The sequence below is a fragment of the Phaenicophaeus curvirostris genome, chromosome Z (genome assembly GCF_032191515.1).
Source record: "Phaenicophaeus curvirostris isolate KB17595 chromosome Z, BPBGC_Pcur_1.0, whole genome shotgun sequence".
In the NCBI taxonomy this organism is placed as follows: Eukaryota; Metazoa; Chordata; class Aves; order Cuculiformes; family Cuculidae; genus Phaenicophaeus; species Phaenicophaeus curvirostris.
This window is the reverse complement of record NC_091431.1, coordinates 13,488,786-13,512,783: the sequence shown is the minus strand read 5'-3', so window position 1 is coordinate 13,512,783 and position 23,998 is coordinate 13,488,786. Positions and strand designations below refer to the sequence as shown.

Sequence of the window (23,998 nt, the reverse complement as noted above, 5' to 3'; positions counted from 1 at the left end):
AACAATTCAAATAGAAGCTCTTCTGAAATCCTGCCAGTATAAAGACTCCAATTGGCTTCAGAGCAATCGAAATGCAGCCAGGCTTCTCCTTGCAGGTGATTTTCTTCTTGCTCTTGTTCATCATAGAGTATAGATCATTTACCATGGAGAATCACAAAGCACGTTTAAACCAGGGTAACATTTCGGTGTTTATGTGAACCCTCTTTCCTTCTTTTCAGCAAAGTCTTTCTAAATCAAAAGTATCTGCAGGAAAAGCTTTGTCAGACTTTTCCATGGCTTTGCACTTTAAAAGGTCTGAAATACCTAACCTAAATAGCCTTAGTGGATGATCTGTAGTTTAGTGGTAAGACCTCTGGTCTGTGATCTAAGATGATCAGATTCACTGAGTTAGTAATTTCTTGTAAACCCAGATCTCTAATGCCTGTATCCATGTGCAGTACCTATAGCCAAGGTTTTCAATAATTTAATTTAATCAAAATCTTAATGCTGTGATTTCAGAAACTTCTCTGTGCGATGGTGCTTAAAACTTTGAAGTTAAGATTTTGATTTCATTAATAATTGACCATTTCTTTTCCTTCTACTGTTTTATGGCAGACCAGATTTCACCCTCTGTGGTATATGTGTGGCTCTCTGTTAGTTGTAACTGATGTCATTAGAGGTTGTGTGGGTATGTCCAAATGTAGGATTCTGCAAATATTCTGCTTCAGATATTACTTCTTTTGGGATCCAGCCTCGTTTATTACAAAAAATCATTGTCTTTGAGAGGATTGTAATTGCTTTTCCAGCCATAGTTACTGTTTTACTATCTTTGATTCAAAACAACAGTTGTTTTCTTCTTTTCCATAAATGTTAGTTGCAATTAGTTGTAGCCAAACTACTCCTAGGGGATTTTGGCACTTGATTTCTCTTCATATATAGAAAAACAATTCAAATGTCAATTTTTTTACTAACCTGCTTAGTGTGAATGTGACATAACATTTGTTTTCTAAATCTTTAGTATGTTAAGTATAGAAAGCAACAAGCATGACATTTTGCATAGTTATTTATACTGGAAATGGTGGCAATATTATTTTAGTACTTTTAACATCTACAAGATGACTTTTGAGTGTCATCTCAAAGATATGAAGACTCTCTGTAATGACCTTTAACAATCATTATGTTCATTCTTTTTAGTTCAGGAGGGCTTAGAGAGGCTTTACGTGTAGGAGTGTACTCTAGGTTGTGTTTAAGTTATAAAAAACTTGCATGTGGTTTCTTTGATGCTTTTTTCAGTAGAGCATAATGCAGAATCAATTGGTGATGAGTGAGAAGAAATGACTAAGCAAGCTCAGAAATCTGTGTTTATTTCATCTAATTTGGTCCTGGAATGGAGTAGGTTCTGGTTATTGCCTGACCATGGTTGGCCTTTGAGATTTCTGAAGAAGGGCTCTAGCTGCAGATCCCTCTATTTAACTCTGGAAGCTTTTGTCCAGTGTTCTTTGTGGGAAGCCGTCAGTTTTGAAATTGTGTCCAGACTCACTTAGCTAGATCCTAGCTTTCTTAACCCTAAATAAAATGTTTTCATACCCTGTTGTAGTGTTGGATGAGAAGTTGAGATGTGTATATTTATGTGACAACCTTTTGCATTGTGTACCTGTTACGTTCACACATGGGTTAGGGTGCAAAAGCAGGAATGTTTTAAGTTTACAAATCTGAAAAAAAAAATTATGTTGTTCAGATGTAATTTGAGTTGTAGAGTTCAAACACAGACAGACATTTTCCTAAGGAATACAGTCTATTGAGGCATAGGGAGAGTTGCTTAATTCCAAAATATATGCAACTTCAACCACCAGGCTCCTTGTCCAGAGATATCTATCCTCTGTATCATTTTCTTCTACAAACTAGGAAGAGTACAAATAAGCTTAGGAAATAATTTGCCTGTATTGATTTACCCTGTTGCTAATGCACCACAGCATCAGTACCCCTTTGATTAATTAACAGTACAAAAGATAGAATAGCTTTCAATTTTTTTAAGAAATGAGAATTGTTTCAGCAAATGACAAAACTTATAGATAATTTGAACTTCTGCAGTGGAAATTCATACCACTATTAAAGTGGTCAGACTTCTAATTTTATGAAAATTATCATTGAAATTTCAGAGACAAATCAATTCTTTATCACTTCTGAATACTAACGCTCTGGTGCCAGATCCACTTCGCTTAATATTTAATTTAATATAGTGCAGTTTGAATTAACTGCTACAGCATCTGTCAGTCCTAATTTAAAATCTGAGTTTGAACTGTTTGGAAGTTAATTTATTCCAAGTTCCTTGCTGAAAATTCCTATGATATCAATCAGTTTTTGTGAAACTGTCATCACAAAAGCTCTAAAATGAAATATAAGGTAAAAATGGTAAAAGTTATTTAATTACTTTAATCTGGTGTGTGGAAGTCCATTCTGATGAACATACTTTTCCTTTCCTGGACCAGAAACTGAACCTGGCCCAGGCAAGCCTAATAACCAAGATACTGATGATCTATTTCAAAACCTTACTTTTTCATCTTGTATCTCTCAGGATGTTTTTTGTTGGGTTTGGGGTTTTTTCCCCATTTCTGACAGTACACTGTGGTTTGTTTATTTTTTTTAGACTTCAGAGGAACAGAAAAAATATTTTCCTGTATAACTCCAGGCTTGGTCAACAATTTTAGCAAAGTGTTAATCCCTAAAATCAGTCATGCCTTATGCTTTCCACATACTCTGCAGTAGGTGCAGGGAGCCGATAAGCATTACAGGGTGTTTTGAAAGCCAAGAAAATAGGTCTGTGTCAGATCAAAGGCAGAACTGAGTCCCATGGTTGAATGTGTCCTGCCAGTAGCCTAGTCTTGTTTTGACCAGAGGTCTGTTTATGAAGCTCTGTAATAAGGACTCCAGGGTGTCCTTTTGACTAATAACAGATAATCTTTCTTATGTCCTGGGGAGTGAAGATTAATAGATGTTTTAATTGTATTTAAACCAGTACATTACAAGATTATTGCCTCAGAAGTGCGAAGCCATTTAGTCTAAAAGGAAAAAGAATCTTCATTTCTTTTGCAAACCTGGAAAAACACTTCTCTACCTAAAAAAACCAAAGCCAATTCCTGCACTGTAGGGCACCAATTTTGTTTATATCTTCTGGTCATTGACAGCGTATCACTGAAAAAGCTTACCGTTGTTTTCAAAGTCTAGCTTTTGTGGTTTTTGACATTTTTAGTTTACAGCTACAGCACCATATCTGTATGAAACAGGTTATGCATAATAATCCTGTCTGGCACATAGGCAAAGTCATTCTTAAAAATGGCTACATTTCCTATGAAAATAAGAGTCATGCACTCAGCTTTTAAATACAAGGAAAAACTTTAAGCCTAAACCTCACTTATCTTCTAGACAGATTTAACTTTGCTTACAGGCGGGTTTTTGTTAGCATTTCAATAGCTCTGTAGTTATTATTAGTCACTTTGCAGTATCTCACATGCAAGCTTATCTTCAGTTTACTTGTCAATCTATAGCCCAGATACTCATAGATTATTGGGATGTGTTTAGGTACTGCAGAAAATATTAGTGAAGTTATTCATTACCTGAGAAAAATGCACCAGATGAATAATGAACTTCTGTATTGGTGTCATAATTTTTCATTTTAAAGATAAAATTAACAGCTTGTGCATAGGTGGGTCCATTTATGATCCCAACAGTTTTCCAAGGATATTTATCAGTCTTCCAATAAAAGTTGTTGCATCATCTTCCCTGCTGAAAACCAAGCAGAAGCTGCACTAATTCATTTGTAGGGAAGGTTTTTGCTTTCCCAGGCATTGCATCACCAGCCTTTCATTTCAGTTTAAAACCCATAATGCACTGAAAAACTGAGACAAATGAAATCTGAGATACCTAGATTTCTCCTGACTGCAGTTCAAAACTTGACATTGTTTTGAAGTGCTGGTATAAAATGTTAACTTCCATACATCTTATATTTCTGGTTATCAGTCAGTCTGCTATTTATGGTTAAATGGATCACATTTTCCCTGCTTACAATCCAAGATTTTTCCTATCTGTGTCTGCAGTATTTTGCTGCTTTACACACCCCAGCACCTGAGATTTTCTGCAGTGGTGTTAATCAGAAACTAGGGAAATTGCACTGGGACAGAACCCACAGCACTGACACAGAGGAAATCTTATTAATTTGTTCATCAACTTGAAATATAATTAGTAAAATAAGGAGAGGGAACAGAACCGCTTTCTTGCTCTTCTCACTATCTAAACTGTGGTGCATGTCTGTCTAGCATCTTAGGATGGTCTGTTCTTGTTTATAAATTAGAGGAAGAATGAGCAAAAATGGAAGTGGTCGATGTTTTCCATAATTTTTTTCTTTTTTATTTTCATAATTGTTCTTGTCAATGTTTTATTTTCACCTTCAGAGTCAAAAACTTTTGATCAGAAGTCCTCAGCATTGTTTTTTTTAGTACCACAGTATCTTCTTTAAACTATATCTTCCAGAAACCACACTTCTGAAAGCTATTCCCTATCATCATGCTGTTTTATGCAATTTTTGCTTTAAAAGGCATATACTATTATGCAAAGAACTGAAGGAAAATGAATTTTTGCCTATTTCCATATCTATTTCTAGCCATTACTAGGTGTTTGGATCAGTAAATTGTACTGCATAGTCATTGCTTGCCGTAGCATTTGGCTGAAGACCTTGACAGAAAGGCAGCATAATGCACTGTTAGCACTTTGTATCATCAATTACTCCAACTACTTGTTTTGTTCCTGGCTTTCCCACAAGAACTCCAATTGATTGATCTAGCACAGAATGATATTACAGATTTTATTTGCTCCTCAAATGTACTAATGCAGCTCAGAAGCTTCTTGTAACTCTACCAGTTGTCTAAGCCTGCTTAATCACTGGTAATTTAATGGACTTTTTAAAACTCTCAGCATCATAAAGGACTGATAAGCTTTGACTATTCCATAGCACACAGAAAGGCCATTGCTTCTTTGTTAATGGTTTCATGACTGTTGGTGACCAAAGCAATCAACTATGACACCTCTACTAAAGTCCTCTCATCACATTCATGGTAAAAATACTCCTGTACATAGACTTGAAGTATTCAGTATTAGGAGAAAAGTTTAGATATTCAGTCATCACTGATGTTATCATTTTGAAATAGTAAATTTCCTTTTTCTTCAGACCTGGACATAGTGGGTACTACCATTTCCCATGAGGACATGAGTACTCCCTGACAAGTTGCAGCAGTTACCCGCAGAAGTCATTCCAGTTTGCAGGATCAGTATGAAAATAATATTATCTTGCATGTGTTGCAGGCTGGATTTGCCAGTATGCGGACACTATGACCACAAAACATCAGCTGCCTTGAGTTCCCATAGGAAATAGGTAGCAACTCCCTTTGGTGCTTTTGAAAATTTAGATCCAAAGTCTAAGATTGGCTTTTTTTTCTTTTTCTTCTTATTTTTTTTACATTTTTGGTTTGAGATGGCAATAAAATGACATGGTAATAAAAATTGGCTATGCAGTGGATCATAGAAATCTGATTTAGCTGGATTTTTACTAACATGCTGAAAAAATTTCTAGTACTTCAGAGGTTTTTTTGCCTTTTTCCCATAATACCTATATAACAATTATTACTAAGTAATTAAATACATTAATGAAGGATTGACACAGTCTGTGCTATTTAAGAAGTAGCCATTCCTTAAGAGCTCATGGAAACAAAGTAATTTGGGAGCTTCTGTGTGTCTCACTTCAAAAATTTCAGAAGAACATCCTGAAATGTGTTTTTGACAGTTCACGGAAATTTTGAGCAACAGACCTCACACTCCAATTTCTCACTTTTAAATTGTACTGAGGACAGCTGGAGGTACATGGTATTCTTTCAAACTTGTTTCTTATATGCAGTTGCTGCAGTCATAAAGTGATTCAGAGGGAATATGCTCTTTAAGAAGAGGCAAGTAAGAGTAAATAAGAAAATAAGGGTTCTATTTACTATCTTAGCCTACAAGACAACAGATGTTAAAAATAGAGTGGCACGAAGTTAATGTTGAAGGTTTAAGCTTAAATTGAAAAAGAAGCAAGCAAAACAACCCAACATTTTTAAAGAAGAGAAAGAATGGTATTCCAATCTTATTTCCTCTGAAAACAACCCATCTTTACCTGGGCTTGTGAGAAAAAGTTTAACTTCAAACATACACTTGCTAATACAGACCCAGATAAATGTGGATATATTTTATTTTATTTTATTTTGTTATTTTCTGAAAGAATTAAAATCCTTTGCAGTAGAATATTGAACAGAATGCTCAGAAATGCTTCTTCCTATCAAACTGTTACAGCTGCTTCTAGAGCATTTCCTTTTGTCTCGTATCTTCTTAGTGTAATATTTTCAGGTTTTACTAATAAATAGTTAATAAAGTATGCTTAAGTGACTGTACTAAAAACAGTCTGCCACATTTGATGCTGTGATGGAAATTAGATTTCTCTACCAAGAGTGTGTAGTTGCTTGGTTCTTTGTTTTCTTTTGGAGTTTTTAGATGCAATTAGGCATGATAGATTCTAGATGAAGTTGTCTTTGATTCGGGGTTCTGGGGTTTTTTTTGTGAGCCTTTGGAAAACAGCCTGAAATGCTAACCTTCATGCTTTACAAAGAAGAAATGCTGCTGAAATGATGTTAGAAACTTATAAATATGGTACATCTGCAGCAATGGTACTGCATCATCACCTATTTTCCTTTTATCCCATGTTTCTGGGCATGGAGAAGAATGCTAAATGCCTACATCTGATGCATTAAGGTAAGGAGAGCTGCTGTTCAGCCTTTATATTGTTGACACCGCAAGCATGTCCCTCCTCTTCTTAGGCTTGCAGGAAGACAGCAACTATCTGAGTGTGCCAGTTTATCCTGGAATGATCATGGGAGTCACAAAGTCTTAGATGAAGAGTCAATACGCTGCTCAGGACAGCTTAAGTGCATTAGACTCTCTTAATGGGATTCAGGTGCACAGCCATGAGTCTGTAACAGTACCTTGAGTCTTTAACATTACTTTAAGCATCCCAAAATATCTGAAACCTCCTTGCAAGATCAGCAGATGTGATAAACAGATCTACACACTGGTGAAGTAGCAGCTGAGACTGTGCAGGCCTACTTCTTTCAACCTTTTAAGGGTAATGCCCCCAACTTGACAGTGCTTCCTCTTACTCTTCCTTACGTTGGATCCAGGTTTCTTTCTTTTTGATCCCTGTTGCTTTCAGTCCAAGAGACATTTTTACTTACCAAAGAAATCTTTATTTACCCAGAAATTTCATGAGCATTATCAGGCAATTGGTGATACAAAAATCACAAAGGTAAATAGATGAAAACCTGGTAGAAATATGACATTTCTAAAATTACAGTAAAAAAAATGGGTATACTCGGAGCAGAAACATAACATGTATGTAGGAGGGGACTAAAATGAATACTTGAAATAATTAATAAAAAGCGTTATTGAACTAACATTAGCTCTCAGCACTTCTGAAGTCTTTCACTCCATCTCTCTCCTTCTCATCCTTGAATTGAAGCTGAGATTATATGTCCTGAGGTGAAGAGATGCACAGCTGAAGATCAAGTGAACCATCTTACCATTACCTACATTGTGAAACAGGACCCAGTGCCCTCTGGATTCTTTGTTCTTTAACGTTACAATGTAGATAAGGAGTGTGTTATTTTTAAAAACTGTCTTCACTTTTCATACTTTGGTTCACATGATGGAGTATCCTTACAGAGCATGAAATTGATTCCTTTAAGATGAAAATAAGCAAAAAGATGTGCTTCAAACATTGATCCAGACAGATGGGAAGTAAAACCCCTGCAGCGCACAGTGCAGACATCCTTTTCTCCATATCAGCTGTTTGGCCTGACAGATCTGCATCCATTGCATTGTGCTGTTTGTCAGTGTTAATACAGCATACCCCTGCTTATTTGTTTCCCACTTTCCAATGCTTTGAGCAGCATGGCTGGGTTTGCTACATCACAGAGAATCACAGAGTGGTCGAGATTGAAGTAGACCTCTGAAAGTGATCTTGGTCCAACCTCCCTTATCAAGCAAGGCCACCCAGAGCTAGTTGCCTTGTAGGGGCATCCATCTCCTCTGTTAGCATCTGAGGTGTTGGAAACTTCTGAGGTTTGTATCTTCTTGAAGCTTTTCTTTTTGTAAGCCAGGGTCACAGTGTGTGTTTCTACTCCAGGAGAGACTACTTGAGCTGTGTGGTCACTCAGCTTTCACGTGTGACCTCATTGAATATTCCCACTTACTTTCCTGAGTCCTGTCCACGTGTGTCTTGTCATTCATGTGCTCTTCTGACCCTTAATAGTTCCAGCAAATGTCTGGAACTTAATTTGTTTCCACCAAGTATGCAGAAGAGAGAAAACATGTGTTAGGAGGGGGAAAGCACATTCAGAAAGTTACAGTTAATATTTCATGGGACATCTACTCCACCCATATGAGCTTCAGGATGTAATGGAGACCCAAGCCAGTAGGTTGTGGTAGGCAGTGCATCATCATAAGGACTATCCTGAGTCCAGAACCAGTATACCTGTGCTTTAGCACAGTGTATGCAAACATAGTTGTGCTGCTTGCAGATTTAAACTGGTCTATGGGCAGCTATCCCAAACATCTATTAGTGTTTCATCCTAACGTTTTTTCCTTTGGAAGAAGTGAATTTTGCCAGGAAGAAGGTCTCCACATTTTTAAGTTGCGATTCTTGTGGAGTTCAGGTGCAAAGGGCGTGTGAAGACTGGGCACATCTGCATAGTCAGGTGCTGAGAGTTGAGGTTTATTGGCTTCAGACTGTTCACAGCAGGGACAGAGCATGCATGCGACTGGTTTTTCCTGATCAACAAGAACTACTTAGAGTGCAAGTACTACTTACTCCACATTTGGCTGCACACTCACACAGTTCATGATGTGCATCTGTGCAGTGGTTTGTTAAAAATATTTCCTATTCAGGAAGATTTATCTTTGTGCTTTTCTTAAACTAATTTTTCCTCCAAATTGCTAGTATTATCTTTAATATCTGAAGAAAGGTGGGAAACAAAGGAAGTAGCTATATCCCAAGAGAATTCTTTCAGACACAAGATGTTAAACTGCTTTTTGATCAGCTGCTTGTAGAAATGTACATTAAACTGTAAACCACGGTTCTTCTTGCAACCAGCTAATGATCCTATCAGTCATAGACTAATTGCCTCTGCCCCATTCTAAATTCTGGTGCATTGAAAAAGCCGAAGTCACATCCTGATCCTGTTAATCACATTCTGCTTTGAAGACTACATAGTGGCTGTGTGTTAATTCAACTTCTCTCCCTGGTAATTTGTTTGATTGCCTGTTACTTGCAATCTGCACTAACTGAATAAATGTGTTGGGCATCCTGATGGGAAGTGATGACTTGTGTTTAAGCTATTTTAATGCAGACATTTTTCCTAGAAATTGGAGTAAATTCTTCTCACCTTTCTTCTCTAAAGTACTTTAAATGGGATGAATTAAAATCCAGGGTGTTAACCCTTTACTGATGGTAATAAAGCAACAGAGTAAAAGCTGCATTTCTTCAGAGCTAAGTTAACAGCAGTCTTCATTGCTTGAAGGCTTCTCATCAGCTTATGAATAAATAAGTAAATAAGGTACTAAAGTATTAGAAGGAGATGCTGATGATGTATCCTTTTATTTTATTTTTGCCTCCATCTCCAGCAATATGTATCATTTGTATTGTCAAGAACTAGAGCAGAGTCTTTGTATTCATTTTATTTTTATTTTTTAAACATGATACACCATGCAAATAAACACACATATTCTACGTAGTGCTGTGTTAGTGTTTGAGAAAAGACTGAACATATGCCAAATTACTTTTCAACTTCCCACATATTTTTCTGAGGAATGCAAGCCCACTGGGTATGTCATATAAGCACAAAACAATTGCTAGTAGGATGTTTTTATTAACACTAGATCTGTGTGATAATAAAGATTTATTGTGATTTTTCCTTTGAAATGCTCTGAATATTAATGAGAATTTTTTTTCTCCTTATTCTGAATTTCAGTAAGAAATATTCTGAAGTGTCGTGGCCATGTTAAATGTTTGTGAAATTCTTTCAGATTACTTTCAACATTTTAAAAATAAACTATTTTTATGGTGGCATTTTTTCAACTTAACAGGAGTAACATTAACTTTTAGTATAACAAGTAATTGTTAATAAAAAGAGGCTACGCATGGAAAATGCTAATGATAAAATCATTTATAAAGGGGATCTAAAGTTGACTCTGACATGTTTAGTCCAAATATTGCCTGGAAGAGCAGGCAAATTAGTGGTCTCTTACCAGATCAACTTTTTTGAAAATAACAGACTATTCATTTAGACTCCAAAATATTTAGAAGCAAGGTCTGATGATTTTGTGTTTATTAATTCATGAAAGATTTGTAGTAATTAAAAGTGTTAATTTCCCAGAGGCCTATTTAGGTTATGGAAACAAGATCCCCTGCACTCCTTACAGAAGAAAGCAGTCCATGAAAGCACCTAAAGCAGGCTACTGCTCTGAGTCCCACTCTCTCTACTTTGACCAAAAGGAAAACAAAAAGAGTTTTACCTCTCAAGGATACCTCCCTCATACTCTGGACTGCTTCTCTGAGCAACTTTTCTGCTATCAGATGGCAATAAATAAGTTTATTCTGGTAGAACCAAAACTCTTAGACCACCTGCAAACAATTACATTTTCCACTTACTGTTATAGTATTGCAGTATTGAAGTTTTTAAGTTATTTCTTTCCTTAAAAGGATATGTTATTCATTATTTGCTACCTGTCTTCAAATATTGGGACGAGGGTCTCCAATCTTGCTTGTCTGATGCTCTAAACAGTCATTTTCCCTCTTCTTTCCCTATAAATGTACTCTTTCTGTGTTTTCTATAGAATCCAAACTGTAGTGTCCATCTTTCAAAGGCATCTGCTTGGACTAGCTGAGTTCTTATGCTTATTTATTTTTCCTTCTCTTCTCATGATTAATTTCTTATGCTTTCTATCACATCTGTTCTTCTGTCTTGCCATAGATTCCAGGCAAAATTTCATTTTGCCAGGGGACTTCAGCTTCCCAAAATCACCAGACTGCATCTTCAACATTTGATCAGCCAGAGATTTTTTATTTCTTCACCTTACCTTTTTAATTTTTTTGCTATAAAAACATATCACTCATCGTCTCATGGAGTTCAGGACTCCTCTCATTTTACTGTAATATTTTTCTATTAGTCTGCCTTGCCTGATTTAATGGACAATATTAGAAATGTCGACTGCTTCACAGCCATTTATTTTTTGAAATAAATCTACCTTTTTTACTGTCTTGCTGCATTGCTGGAGAACATGGAATAAAGCTTCAGTTTTACCTTCACATTTCAAGAAAATGTCAGTTTTTATAGGGAATTCAGTTCTTCCGTTCCTCCTTTAAAAATATGTTATTGGGTCAGTTTACTTCTGTTATTGCATTCAGTTTCTTGATCATTTTAATACAAGGCATCTGCCCACCCACCCCCCCCCCCCCCCCAAAAAAAGAAGTCTTGAAGAGGGAAGAAGAGTTCATCAGAAAAGGAAATGTGATAGTAAATGTTTTGAAAAAACTTAGTAAAACTTAAACTTTCCATTTAATTTGCAGTAAAAAAAGGCACTTGGCAAATCAATCACTGGCATATTGAATTGTGATTATTAGGACCCCATGGGAAGACTTTTTGGCTACAAATCATTTGCAGTGGAGACTGCTGTTTTATTGGGAAAATATATTAGAAAGTGGTATGGAGATTAGACCTCTTGTACCATTAGGTGGTATAAACAGTATACTAACAAACAGAAAACACAAGTAAATAGACCTGCCACTTGAGGAAATAAACTTACTGTCTGTAGTGGCAGCATACGATGGGCAAAGTCGCAAAGCAGTGCAAAGCCACCTCACCGTGCACTAAGGAGCTTCTTCACAGCCTGAGGTTTTCCTGCCTGCATCCAAGATTAGTCTGTGAAGAATGTGTGACATAGTGCACCATTTTGCTTTGGTGTGGTGTAAAGTCAGACTGCAAACAGAAACTGTTCTAATTCCATTCTCTCATGTGTTTTGTTTTATTTCTTTATTGTTTTGTTTTCTTTAGGTTGACCTGCTTGTCCCTACAAAAATCACTGGCATAATTACCCAAGGAGCTAAAGATTTTGGCCACGTCCAGTTTGTGGGGTCCTACAAGCTGGCTTACAGTAATGATGGGGAGCACTGGATGGTATACCAAGATGAAAAACAAAAGAAGGATAAGGTAAAGCAAAGGGAAAATTGACATTTTGATTGCATTTACAGAGAACTAGATCTGTAGTGACTCCGGTACTGGAATTCTGTAGCTTACTGTATGCTGCCTGCTTTACGGGGTTCCATATGCATAGAATCCCACAGATAAAAGTCAAGGTGAATAAAAAAGAGTCATATAACACAATGACATTCACACTGCAGTAATCTCATACCGATCAGTGCAATGCACCTGATTTAATGCTGTTAAATATGGAACATAAAACTTTACAGTTCTCCATTTATTGGAATTTTTTCTTCTTTTAGCTTTAGAGGAGAAGGTATATAAATAGTGGTTTAGTTGTATATTCAAAAGCAGTGTCTCAGTGCATATTTTGGTAAGTATGCTTTATTTTCTGTCATTTTCTGTACAGTATCTCTTTAGTGTACCTCATTTCCTAGCAATTTGGTATTGTTCTGTTGGGTTTTTTTTTCCCCCTAGAATTAATCACTAGGGCTTGAAATACCCAATGGAAAGATTATTTTTTATTGCACTATTAAATTAATATGAAACATAAAAACTTCCACAACTTCCTCTGCAAATGTTTAATGAGAAATGTAGAGAACGTAGAGTTTTGCTGATTGATTTACCTGGAAGCATTTAGCCTGTCTCTTGTTATTTAGGATATTATTCATTATACCTTTCCTCTAAACAGTAAAACACTTTTATACTACAAGTGCCTGAATTCCTAATATTATCTGTTAAAAGAGAGGTAACAGTATACATGTTGCTTAAGGGAAATGTTAGGCAAGCTGACAGAATGTGAATTATTTATTAAATATCTTAATGGGATTATGTCTGATTGAAACAAAAGATGCATTAATAAATATACCAGATGGCTGCTGTATCTGATAATACATGTTTCGATTCCAGTGGTTTTAACGTCTGTATTCAGGGTGATAAATATTCCCACTTGTACTTGTGGGGTTTTTTTGAATAAACAAAAATTCTTCATATATTTCAATTCAAATAATTTTTTTTTTTTTGAGGTAACAAGAAAACTTTTGATAGGTACTGATATATGTTGAATGAGTACAGGTAGATCTATTGGTGAGGAGTTAGACAATTGCATCTCTTAAATTTAACGGATTTTAAAAGATTTATTAAATGTCCACCTGTTTATTAGGGGAAGGTGTGCTATATTACTGATTAAATATGTACATAACTGTATGTGTGTGTCTCCATAGACATGTTACATTTGCAAGATTATTATCCAATGATAACACTGTAAAGTCCCACTGTTGGCAGTTGACTGTTGTTTTACCCTGCACTGATATAGAATCATAGAATCACAGAATAACCAGGTTGGAAGAGACCCACCGGATCATCAAGTCCAACCATTCCTATCAGACACTAAACCATGCCCCTTAGCACCTCGTCCACCTGTGCCTTCAACACCTCCAGGGAAGGTGACTCAACAATATTTTCCCCATAAAATGATAAAGGGTTTTAGACAGGGAAAACAAATCAGTTGCTTTAACCATCCAACTGAAAGGTCTTGATACCAATGATTATGGATGTGTCTGGTATAATTTGTTGTCAGATAAAAATTGGAAACACACAATTCACCTTTCACAGACATACCATAAATTTAGTAGAAATGACAGATGGTCACTTAGGCACTTTATACACATTCCATTTTAAATCTCTGGTATATGAAAGCAGAAGCAAAGGTTCTGCTGTGAAAGAAATGTCTTCCCCAAGCCAAACTTCTATTAGCAGACTGTTGTATTCATTTTACTGAAAAAAAGAACATGCGTTCAAGTCTCCAAAGAGAAACACAGTAACAGTCACAATCAAATCTAAAAGCAAATGCACTCTCACTTAGCAGAACTTTTTCAGTCTACTCTTTTTTATAACATTTTCCAAGGCAATTAAATTGCTTTCATCATCAGCTGGGTTAATTGGTATACCCATAGTCCATTAGGAACAATGGAAACATTTTAATCATTGTCTTATTAAAATATATCACATCCCATATTAATTAACATCTCTAAGAATAAAATAGATGCATCTTATTATGATTCTTTTAGCAAATCAAGAGCAAATAAAGGCAGAATGTGATCAAACACACTTAGATGGAAATTAGAAGTTATAACTTCTGAATATAAATATGCACAAAATAAACAATTGGGATCATTTGATATGAGCTTAGACCTCCGTTTTTGATACACAAACATTAATCTAAAATACCTTTATTATATTTATTTTTTTCTGTATGACGAAAGTCTGGAAAAGGCAAAAGTCTGATGACAGTCTGACATTCCAGGAATGCTAGCTTTCGGTCAGTGAACTTGGCATCACTTTATAGGAGGTACGACTGGAAATGATCTTGAAACAGCATCTAGAGATGTACCTCTTGATGTATGAAGAGGTCATGCTCTTCTCTTCCTATGCCTTCTAAGTCTTCTCATCAGAAAAAGGGATTCAAGAACCCCAAGTCCCTTCCTGCCACCTTAGAAGTAGGTGCAAATAGTTCATTGTAGAACTAAGGCTTAATCCATTCACTTGTCCTTCACTGCATACAATGCTGATATACTGCAACATTCTCCATCAGATTACTGCTTAATATATTCATAGAAACAGACAGTGATAAAAATTCTACAATATAAGCAGTTTATTCTAGTGTTTAAATGTCCTTAAAGATGGAAAGATTGCTTATCCTCCTCCCTGCAGTACACCTGTGTTGTCCTCAGAGGACACAAAAACCTGATTTTATCTTCCTCTTTTCAGAAAAGGCAGTTTGTTTTGGTTGAAGCATGTTAACTTATTTCTTCTCATTTTCTTCTTGGAGAAAAAATAATCTTCATTCTCTCAATCAGTCCTCAAAAGGTGTGTTTTCTTAACCTCAGATCATTCGGCTTGCACGAATACTTCCTGAAGTGTAGTTTCCCAAACTTGTTGTAGTGTTACAATCTTCAGGGCAGAATAACAGCATGCTCCATCATTCTCTGTAATGTACCCATAACACTGATTATGATATCCTAAGGTTTGGCTTGCTACTCCTAGTTGTTAGATTGCAGCACTGATCTTCTGCATATCTCTTCAATTTTTCAAGACCACTCTAAATTTTGATCCCACTTTTCCAAATGTAAAAAGTGTGGCCATATTTGCACTTTCAACAAGCAAATCTATTTTCGTCATCCGTTTCATTCCTGAGAATGTATAAATTGCAGTCGAACAGTCAGCATGGGGCATCACACAGTAAAACCTTCTAGTTTGACACCAAACCTTTTATCACTTCTCCAGCTAGGTATGTTTTGATGCAGTGTGCTCTGATGGGATTTGCCCAGTGGATGTCAATAGTACCAGAAATTCTGGGTGCAAACAAAATGAATAAAAAGTGATGCTGTGCCTCAGTCATGAGGATCAGAAGAGGAACTGCATAATCAGTTCTGCCTGATAGTAACATCTTTGCACAGGATCCACAACAATTTCTGTAGCTTAAGTCAAGATACAAGATTTGGCCTAGAATGCAAGAACACTGTGGAAGAAACTTTCTTCAGATCAAAGAGGAATTTCCATGAAATGTTTCCTTTGTGGCCTGGAGAACGGAAGTGAATATAACATAAATACTGGCAACTATCAACTGCTGTAAACATAAATTATTCATAATTTATCCTCATACAGTATTAACTGAACATCTTGATTTTATCTATGAAGGATATATTATATAGATTTCTTATTGCCTCTACTGGTGATTTACTCATCCTGTGATCTTTGTCCAATCCTTCAATAATTTAGGACAAAGATGGTTCCACAAACTTTCAGGAAAAGGAATACAGAATAAAAGAAAATATCTCCTTTTAGATGGCTAACGAAATATGTCATTTTATATTCTAGAAAAGCAAAGATGAAAATAATGTGTCAGACACAGAAGTTATGGAGATTGTTAGGCTTATAATAATGATTTGTGAATTCATATTGTGACTTTAGAAGCACGCTGGAGAAAGAGCTGAGAGTTTAATCCTGTCAGATGCAGTTTACAGGACAAATCTCAAATCCAAACGTAACAGTACATCTCATTGATTTCCTGAAGCCTTTTACTGCTGCCTCTTGATCATTTGTGAAGTTGTTTTACAAAGGAAAGAAAAAGCAGTCTGTACTTTAGGCAGCCTGTACCTCTGATCAATCTGCAAAGAATTAGTTGTTTCACACAGAAGGAAATACGGTGTTCAGCTTTCTTCTTTGCACCATTTCAAATGGAGAAGTTGTTCCAAGAACAGTGGCTCCTGCAGCTCCTGTTTAGCTTCTGCTATTATAACAGCCAGTCATTCGAGTTCACTTCTGTGCTGAGGAAAAAAAAGAGCATGTCTTCAAAAATAAGGAGCCCTTTTCATTCATTTTAAATAATTTGAATAGTTGCCTGGAAAAGATGAAAGTTTTTCCTGTTGTCTTCAAGAAGCAAAATAAATTACATTGCAGGCTGGCAAGTAGGAAGAAAATATATTTTAGAAAAAGGACCAAAGCTAATAGCTATCTTGTTTTTCTCAACTAGAGGTCAGTAGCTCACTATGCCTCCAAAGCTAAGGACGTTAAAACCAAATTTGACCTTTTTTTTTAATCACACTCCACATATGATTTATAAATTGCACAGCCTGCTGTAGATAACTCAAGGCCAGCTGCAGTGTCAAATGGCATTTTAGAGGCTGGTTTTTAAAATAAGATGGGAGCATTTGAATGTAGCCTAAAGGAGTCTAGCAGTCTGCAGCACTGTCGGTCATTATTAGCCATCAGCAGTGCAATTACCTGTAGGTAGACAACGTTCAGTATGCAAATGGGCACTGGATTTGTGCACAAAATTATTAACTAATTATAAGTTATAAGCTTTACATGTCTAGTTAATTGCCATAGCAACAGAAGATCAGAAACTACTTATAAGTGAAGTTAGATCATGTTACATTAAACATCTTTCTGCTAGATTTGCTAATGAGTTTTCTGTATAGTGATCTATTATTATAATACCTGTTTACATTGATAGATTTAGTTCCTACACGTAGCCTACATGCTTGGCACAGTTAGTAATATTTTTTAGTGATTTTTCAAGTAGTATCAATTACAATATTTATTAATAATACTTATTATTTAATACTTATATTTAAAGTTATGTTTGTAACTTAAGGTGGGGGGTCAGCTCTTCACATTTAAATTATGAGTTATCTTTATGACTTTTGGCTAACCTAACATGATTTATGTGAGATGAAGATGTAGACACTCTCCTTTTAGGCTGTGCTTTCAGCTCACATCCCTCTCCCTTGTACCACACTAAAAGCTGAAGGAAGAGAGCATCCTGATATTAACAGTATCTACCCTGAATTTCTATGAGTATTTCTGGAGGGAGATTGGTATTTCTTTTTTTGCCTGCCTTTGAACTTTATCATAAAGCACTAATAAACAAGGTACAGTGGAGTAAATTCCCATTTTAGTAGCATCAGTAGATGGATCAAGTGGAAAAAAACGTATGTTTCGCAAGTTTAAGTTTTATGTGCCTGGTATCTATTCTGAACTTAAAGAAACAATAAAAGTTATGAAATAGGTATTCCTTATTCATGTGTCACAAAGAGTTAAAAAACAGTCCTTCTCCTGTCTCTGGACTCTTTTGCATAGCTATCCCAGTGAACCAACTCCTGACTCATCAGCCACTAGCGAATAGAAATCAGCCGTCAGTGAACTGAAATAAAAAAACAAAATGTTTCTAGAAGAAGGGAATGTAGCCATCAAAGACTGATTGTCATGCAGGTTTCTTTAAGATTTGAAGTAAACAATGCCCCCTTTATTTGTCCTTATACAAAGATGTTCTGCACTGGTGCAGGGTCCAAGCAGAAGCCAAGTCGAAGTGTTCTTCTGAAATAATCTGACTCTAATAAGAGCAGGATTAACTGCTTCGTGAACTAAAGTACTTGAAATACTCTGCTCAGTATAAAAGTATGGTTAAAATACTGCAAACTACATAGTGGCTTCACCGCCTGAGGCATGAAAATTAAAGTCTCGGCTTTCAGCTGTTATCATAGATACCAGGAACCAATAATACTAAAGTTGATACAGACTTCTCATGCAACTTAAGTTTCTGCAGGACATGAGATCCAGAAAGATTTTCTGTTGAGATAATTCTTATCCTCCTCAAACATCCACTGACTCGACGATCCAGTGGGTCTCTTCCAACCTGGTCATTCTATGATTCTATGAATGCGCCCACCTGTTAATTAGCTCCATTGATGTGCTCTAAAACCTCATTTCCAGGTTTACATTTGGATAAAGCAAATATCACTTCTAATAAATCCCACTTATCCCAAGCTATCCTTCTTCAGGTATTTCTTGTAATTTATTCTGTCATGAAGCTTCAAATAATTTTGTTTTTATCTGATGTTTAACAGTGGTTAAAGGCTGTGGAAACTTTTCCAGGATTTAATTATTCGTTGTGTGGGGAACCGTGACCTTTAGGTGGCTCAGGGCAAACCTACTATCATTCCTTGTGCCCTTGTGGGTCTGATAAGGGAACAGTGCAATACTGCCCAGTATTGATTTTCTCAATGCCAGATAGGATTTCGTAGGTATCTATCATACCTCCTTTCAGGCTTAAGTGACTTAGTCCATTTATAATTTGTAAAAGGATGTTCTTCTGTGCTTCTGTCCATCTTGTCACTTCACACTGTATATTTGCTGCTTGAGATAAGGCAGGACTAGATCTGCACCCACCTAGAACTCAAAATGAAGATCTGTGCTGGCTTTACACACTGATACATTAAGAACTTACCTGAATCATCTTCTTGAATTCTAATAATCATTGCAGTCTTCAAGGTGTTGTGTACTGAAACAAACTTCTCAGAAAGAAATGTGAAGAGTGAACATTTAGGGTATGAGGGTACTGGCTCTTCAAGAGCTTTTAATTGCTCAGTGGTTCAGTTAGTATTCAGTGTTTGGGCATAAGGCAACAGATTGATAAGTCATATGGTTTTGTCCTTCATCCTTCCTGCTCTTTCCAATTTTATTGACTCCATTAGTGAACTTAGGCTAAAGAAAAATGAAAAGTGGCAAAGAATATATTTTCCCCATAAGAATTTTCCTGTTAGTCCACAAAAATAAAAGTCCAGTAAATTGTTTACTCTTAGAACATTATATTTCATGCAGTTCACACTTGTGGATGCTGACAAAGCTTCCCCCACTTTCTGATAAATTTATTTCCCAAAAATTCCTTTCCTGATCTAGGACATCTAGTTAACTTCTTGAAACCAGATCTTGAATTTTGAGGGAAGGTGAATTTCAGGTTTACATAAATAAATCTCTGTTATCAAACAGATAAGTTTGACTTCAAGTGCTAATGAAATCATGTACGAGTTAGAAATCAAATTTAATTACCGTTTTCCCGCTCTAAGTAAATGGCATAATCCTACCTTGTTCAGTTGTATTTGTTGCTGGGTTTGCCTCATGTATTTTTATTTATTTTTCACGGATATATGCAAGTACTAATATTGGGACTGTAAATGCATTGTTCTGGTAAACACTAAAGTTTTTTTTTTTCTAAGCCCTCATTTAAATGTTATCTCTGAAATACAACTACCATAGAGAAAACAAAATGCAGAGAAGAAGAATTTTCCAGTAGATCTGCCTCAAGTTTGTCTGCAGTTCTGCATTGCTTAAAATTTGCAATGATAAAAAATGTCAACAGATGTATTGCATGCATGTGCAAGAAGTGAAATGAAAAAACATTTCTTGTAAGCTTTTGTAGCTGCATATCTTACATGGGGAGTGCCTCTCTATAACTTTGATAATAAATTGACTGCCTTTTATTGTGTGCTACAGTGGAATTTAAATTCAGATGCAATCTTATTAACCCAAGTTCCAACTGATTTATGTAACCTAGACTGTACTTGGGCAACAAACAATTTTTCCTGTGGTAAATACATTTTTTCCTTAGACTTCCAACACTGATGTTTCTACTGTCAGTCTGTCTACAGTTTTATCCATCTATCTTAACTCTTAGGTGCTTTAATGCTCCCACCTCTGTGTTAGTGAGATGCCAGATGAGAAGGGCAATTTATCACTTATGAAAGAGCATCACTTGTGGAGGATACACGTTTTGTTTGAGATGCCAAATTGATAGCACTCTAGAGAAGCTTTCAAAATTCTAAGAACAAGAGCAGCATAGTGTCTAAAAAGTGAAGATTTTTCATGAAGTGCTGTGTAAATATGTCACAAAAGAACCAGTTTCAGGGCTAGAATAGTAGATCAGTCCCTTTTGAGTTCAACTTCTGACATTTTCCTAAGAAATTCCAGGAAAACTTGTCATTCTGCACTAATTTCAGTCGAGTAAGCACTTCTTCCAGAGGTCCATATTCCTTCTCTTCATGATGCAAATGAAACTCATCCATTTCAAGTTGAAAAGCCATCAAATTCAGTTTTTACAAATGAAAAGTGAATTGCATGCCATTTGAAGAGAATGAACATTTCCCATAAAAACTGAAAATATCCCAGGAGGAAAATCTGATTATTTTGCCAAAAAGTGATGTGGCCTTTAAATTCAAATAGAGGCTGCTGGGGGAAAACATCTGGACTTATTTTAACACAGACATCTGAGAACTCACATATTGGATAACCCACACTAGCAGAATTAACACAGAATCATAGAATCATAGAATCATAGAGTAGTTTGGGTTGGAAGGGACCTTAAAGATCATCTAGTTCCAACACCCCTGCCATGGGCAGGGCCACATCCCACTATATCAGGCTGCCCAAGTCTCCATCCAAACTGGCCCTGCACACAAGGGATGGGGCATCCACAACTTCCCTGAGCAACCTATGCCAGTGCCTCATCACTCTCATAGTGAAGAAATTCTTCCTTATGTCCAGTCTAAATCTACCCTCCTCCAGTTACAACTATTGCCCCTAGTCCTATCACTACAAGCCTTTGTAAACAGCCCCTCTCCACCTCTCTTGTAGGCCCCCTTCAGGTATTGAAAGGTTGCTATAAGGTCTCTTTGGAGCCTCCTCTTCTCCAGGCTGAAAAACACCAGGTCTCTCAGCTTGTCCTTGTATGGGAGGTACTACAGCCTTCTGATCACCTTTGTAGCCTTCGTCTGGACCCATACCAACAGCTCCATATACTTCTTCGATTGAGGATTCCAGAACTGGGCACAGTACTCCAGATGGGGTCTCACAAGAGAGGAATAGAGGGGCAAAACCACTTCCCTTGGCCTGCTGGCCACACTTCTTTTGATGGAGCCCAGGGTACAGTTGGCCTTCTGGTTTGTTAGCTCACACGGCCAGCTCCTGTCAAGCTTCTCGTTGACCAGCACCCCCAAGACCTTCTCTGCAGGGCAGCTTTCAATCACATCATCCCCCATCCCGTACTGAAGTCAGGGATTGCTCTGACCCAGGCATAGGACCTACACTTGGCCTTGTTGAACCTCATGAGGTTCTCACAGCCCCACTTCTCTAGCCTGTCCAGGTCCCTCTGAATTACATCCCATCCTTCCACTGTGGCAACTGCACCACTCAGCTTGGTGTCATCTGCAAACTTGCTGAGGGTGCATTTTATCTCACTGTTAATATCATTGATGAAGATATTAAACAGCACTGGTACCAGTCCCCCGAGGGACATTACTTGTCACGGATCTCTATCTGGACCATTGACCACTACTCTGAATACAACCATCCAACCAGTTTCTTATCCTCTGAACAGTCCACCCATCAAATCCTTATCTCTCCAATTTAGAGATAAAGATTTTGTGGGAGACAGTATCAAAGGCTTTACAGAAGTCCAGATAGATCACATCCATTGGTTTACCCATGTCCACTGCTGCAGTTACCACATCATAGAAAGCCACTAACATCATAACATGCATTTTACCATGCTAAGATTCTTTGATTTGGTCACAAGCCAATGCCTGTAATTAATATGTTGACTTTTGTTTGACAGAAGAAGGTTGTATCCTTGATAATCACTAACTTTACAAGGGTTTATATGGTTGCATCCAAGCTGCATTAGTAAGTGCTACAATAAAAATTCTTCTTAACTTTAATTATTAATGTTATTTTGTTGGAAACAATAACAGGATCTCCTGGGATTAATTTGACATAATACAAATGCCAAATAAAGAGACATTCCATTTGTTAAATGTTAATGATTTTAATGTAACTTTTAGAGTGGGGCTCTGGGTGTTGGCAGAACAGCAGATTAAGCTTTGAATCAAAGGCTAAATCTGCACCAGGACTGAGCATGCCATGATCATACCCAGGTGCAAGATCCCTGGCATGCAATGAAATCACAGGTCTTAACAAATGCAGGTGCTGTCTGCAGCATCAGTTGGATGCCCAGATGATCAAAATTCATCATGGATATCATGGGTATATCACAGCTGTTCCTTAAGCCACATAGCCATTAAATCTTCTTGTTACTTACCCTTCAGGTATTCCAGGGAAATTTTGACAATGACACGCACCGTAAGAACGTCATTGACCCTCCAATCTACGCCCGGCACATCCGCATCCTCCCATGGTCGTGGTATGGCAGGATCACCCTCCGGTCAGAGCTGCTGGGCTGCACAGCAGAGGATTGAGGCACATCTCCATTAAGCTTCACAGCTCTTGGTGTAGCTAAAAGTCCCTCTGTAGAAGAAACTGTGCAAAGCCTGTAGGATGCTGAGTGGGTTTTTCATTAACAAGTGCTCATTTTATGGTAGGCCGCTAACTGTCTTTTGCAGGGAGGTCTAAGCCTGCCCTTTAAATGATCCAATCCCATTTTGTCCTTGAAATCTGTTAGTGTTGTCCTTTCTACTGTGGAATTATCCTTCTATTTTTCCTTTGAGTTGTTCACACTAGTTGAAATGTGTTAGGGAAAAACAGCAGCATCCTTTTTACAAGCAAAGAGAAAGAGCATGACAAAGCTCATTTGCAGCTTTAGAAACATTAGGCTGACAAGTTCTCCATAAATCATACTGTCATCTTACTTGCAAAAAGTGATACTGCAGCTTTTAGCAATAAGTTTACTTGGGGATGACTGCATTATAGTAATTGTGCCTATCAAACACTGTCAGTATTTATGACATATATTTTGGAAGATACTCTGTGGTACTGTAAAATATAGTACCTGTGATATTACAAGCTACCTTTCATCACTTTCATCTGAACAGTAGTGTCCATGCACCTAAAGGATTTTTGTAACTAACACCATTTTCCTTCTCTATTTTGCATGCTATAGACGTGACCTCCATCTTTTCTGTTTAGTATCACTGCTAATGTTATTTTCCTTGGAAGAGGTGACCTGTTTGCACATGGAACAAAGTCTGCTATCAGTACATTATGAAGTTAATGAATTTGCCAAAGTTTATTAATTCTGCATGAGATGTGCTTTTTTGGGGGGGTGACGTGAGACACCAGGATACTTGTGATATCTTGAGTACCCACACAGGTAAAAGCAACACAGCACATTGGAAATCCTGAGCCCGTTTCTTGACTTGCCTAGGAGTAAGGAAAGTCCTTAATTTCTGTGAGGAGGTAAATAAAGGGTGGAGAAATTGGGTGCTCAAAGATGCACTCCCTTACTGCCAGGAAACCCTTCTGGTAAGCTGTTCTTATGGTAGTGGTCACAGCCTTCCTCCCAGATGTGAATGCAAGAGGTGTCATAGGCATTCATCAAAGCTGGGCGCTTGGCA

At 37.0% G+C, this 23,998-nt stretch overlaps 1 protein-coding gene across 1 annotated transcript in view; it reads left to right on the top strand.

Annotated features, from left to right (window-relative positions):
* Nucleotides 1-23,717, top strand: part of EDIL3 (EGF like repeats and discoidin domains 3) — a 253,055-nt gene extending 229,338 nt beyond the window's left edge. The window contains exons 10-11 of the mRNA XM_069880337.1: nt 12,165-12,320; nt 22,754-23,717. Coding sequence (XP_069736438.1) covers nt 12,165-12,320; nt 22,754-22,903 — 306 coding nt within the window. The 3' untranslated portion in view covers nt 22,904-23,717. The remainder of the gene's footprint in view (nt 1-12,164; nt 12,321-22,753) is intronic.
* Nucleotides 23,718-23,998: the final 281 nt, after the last annotated feature.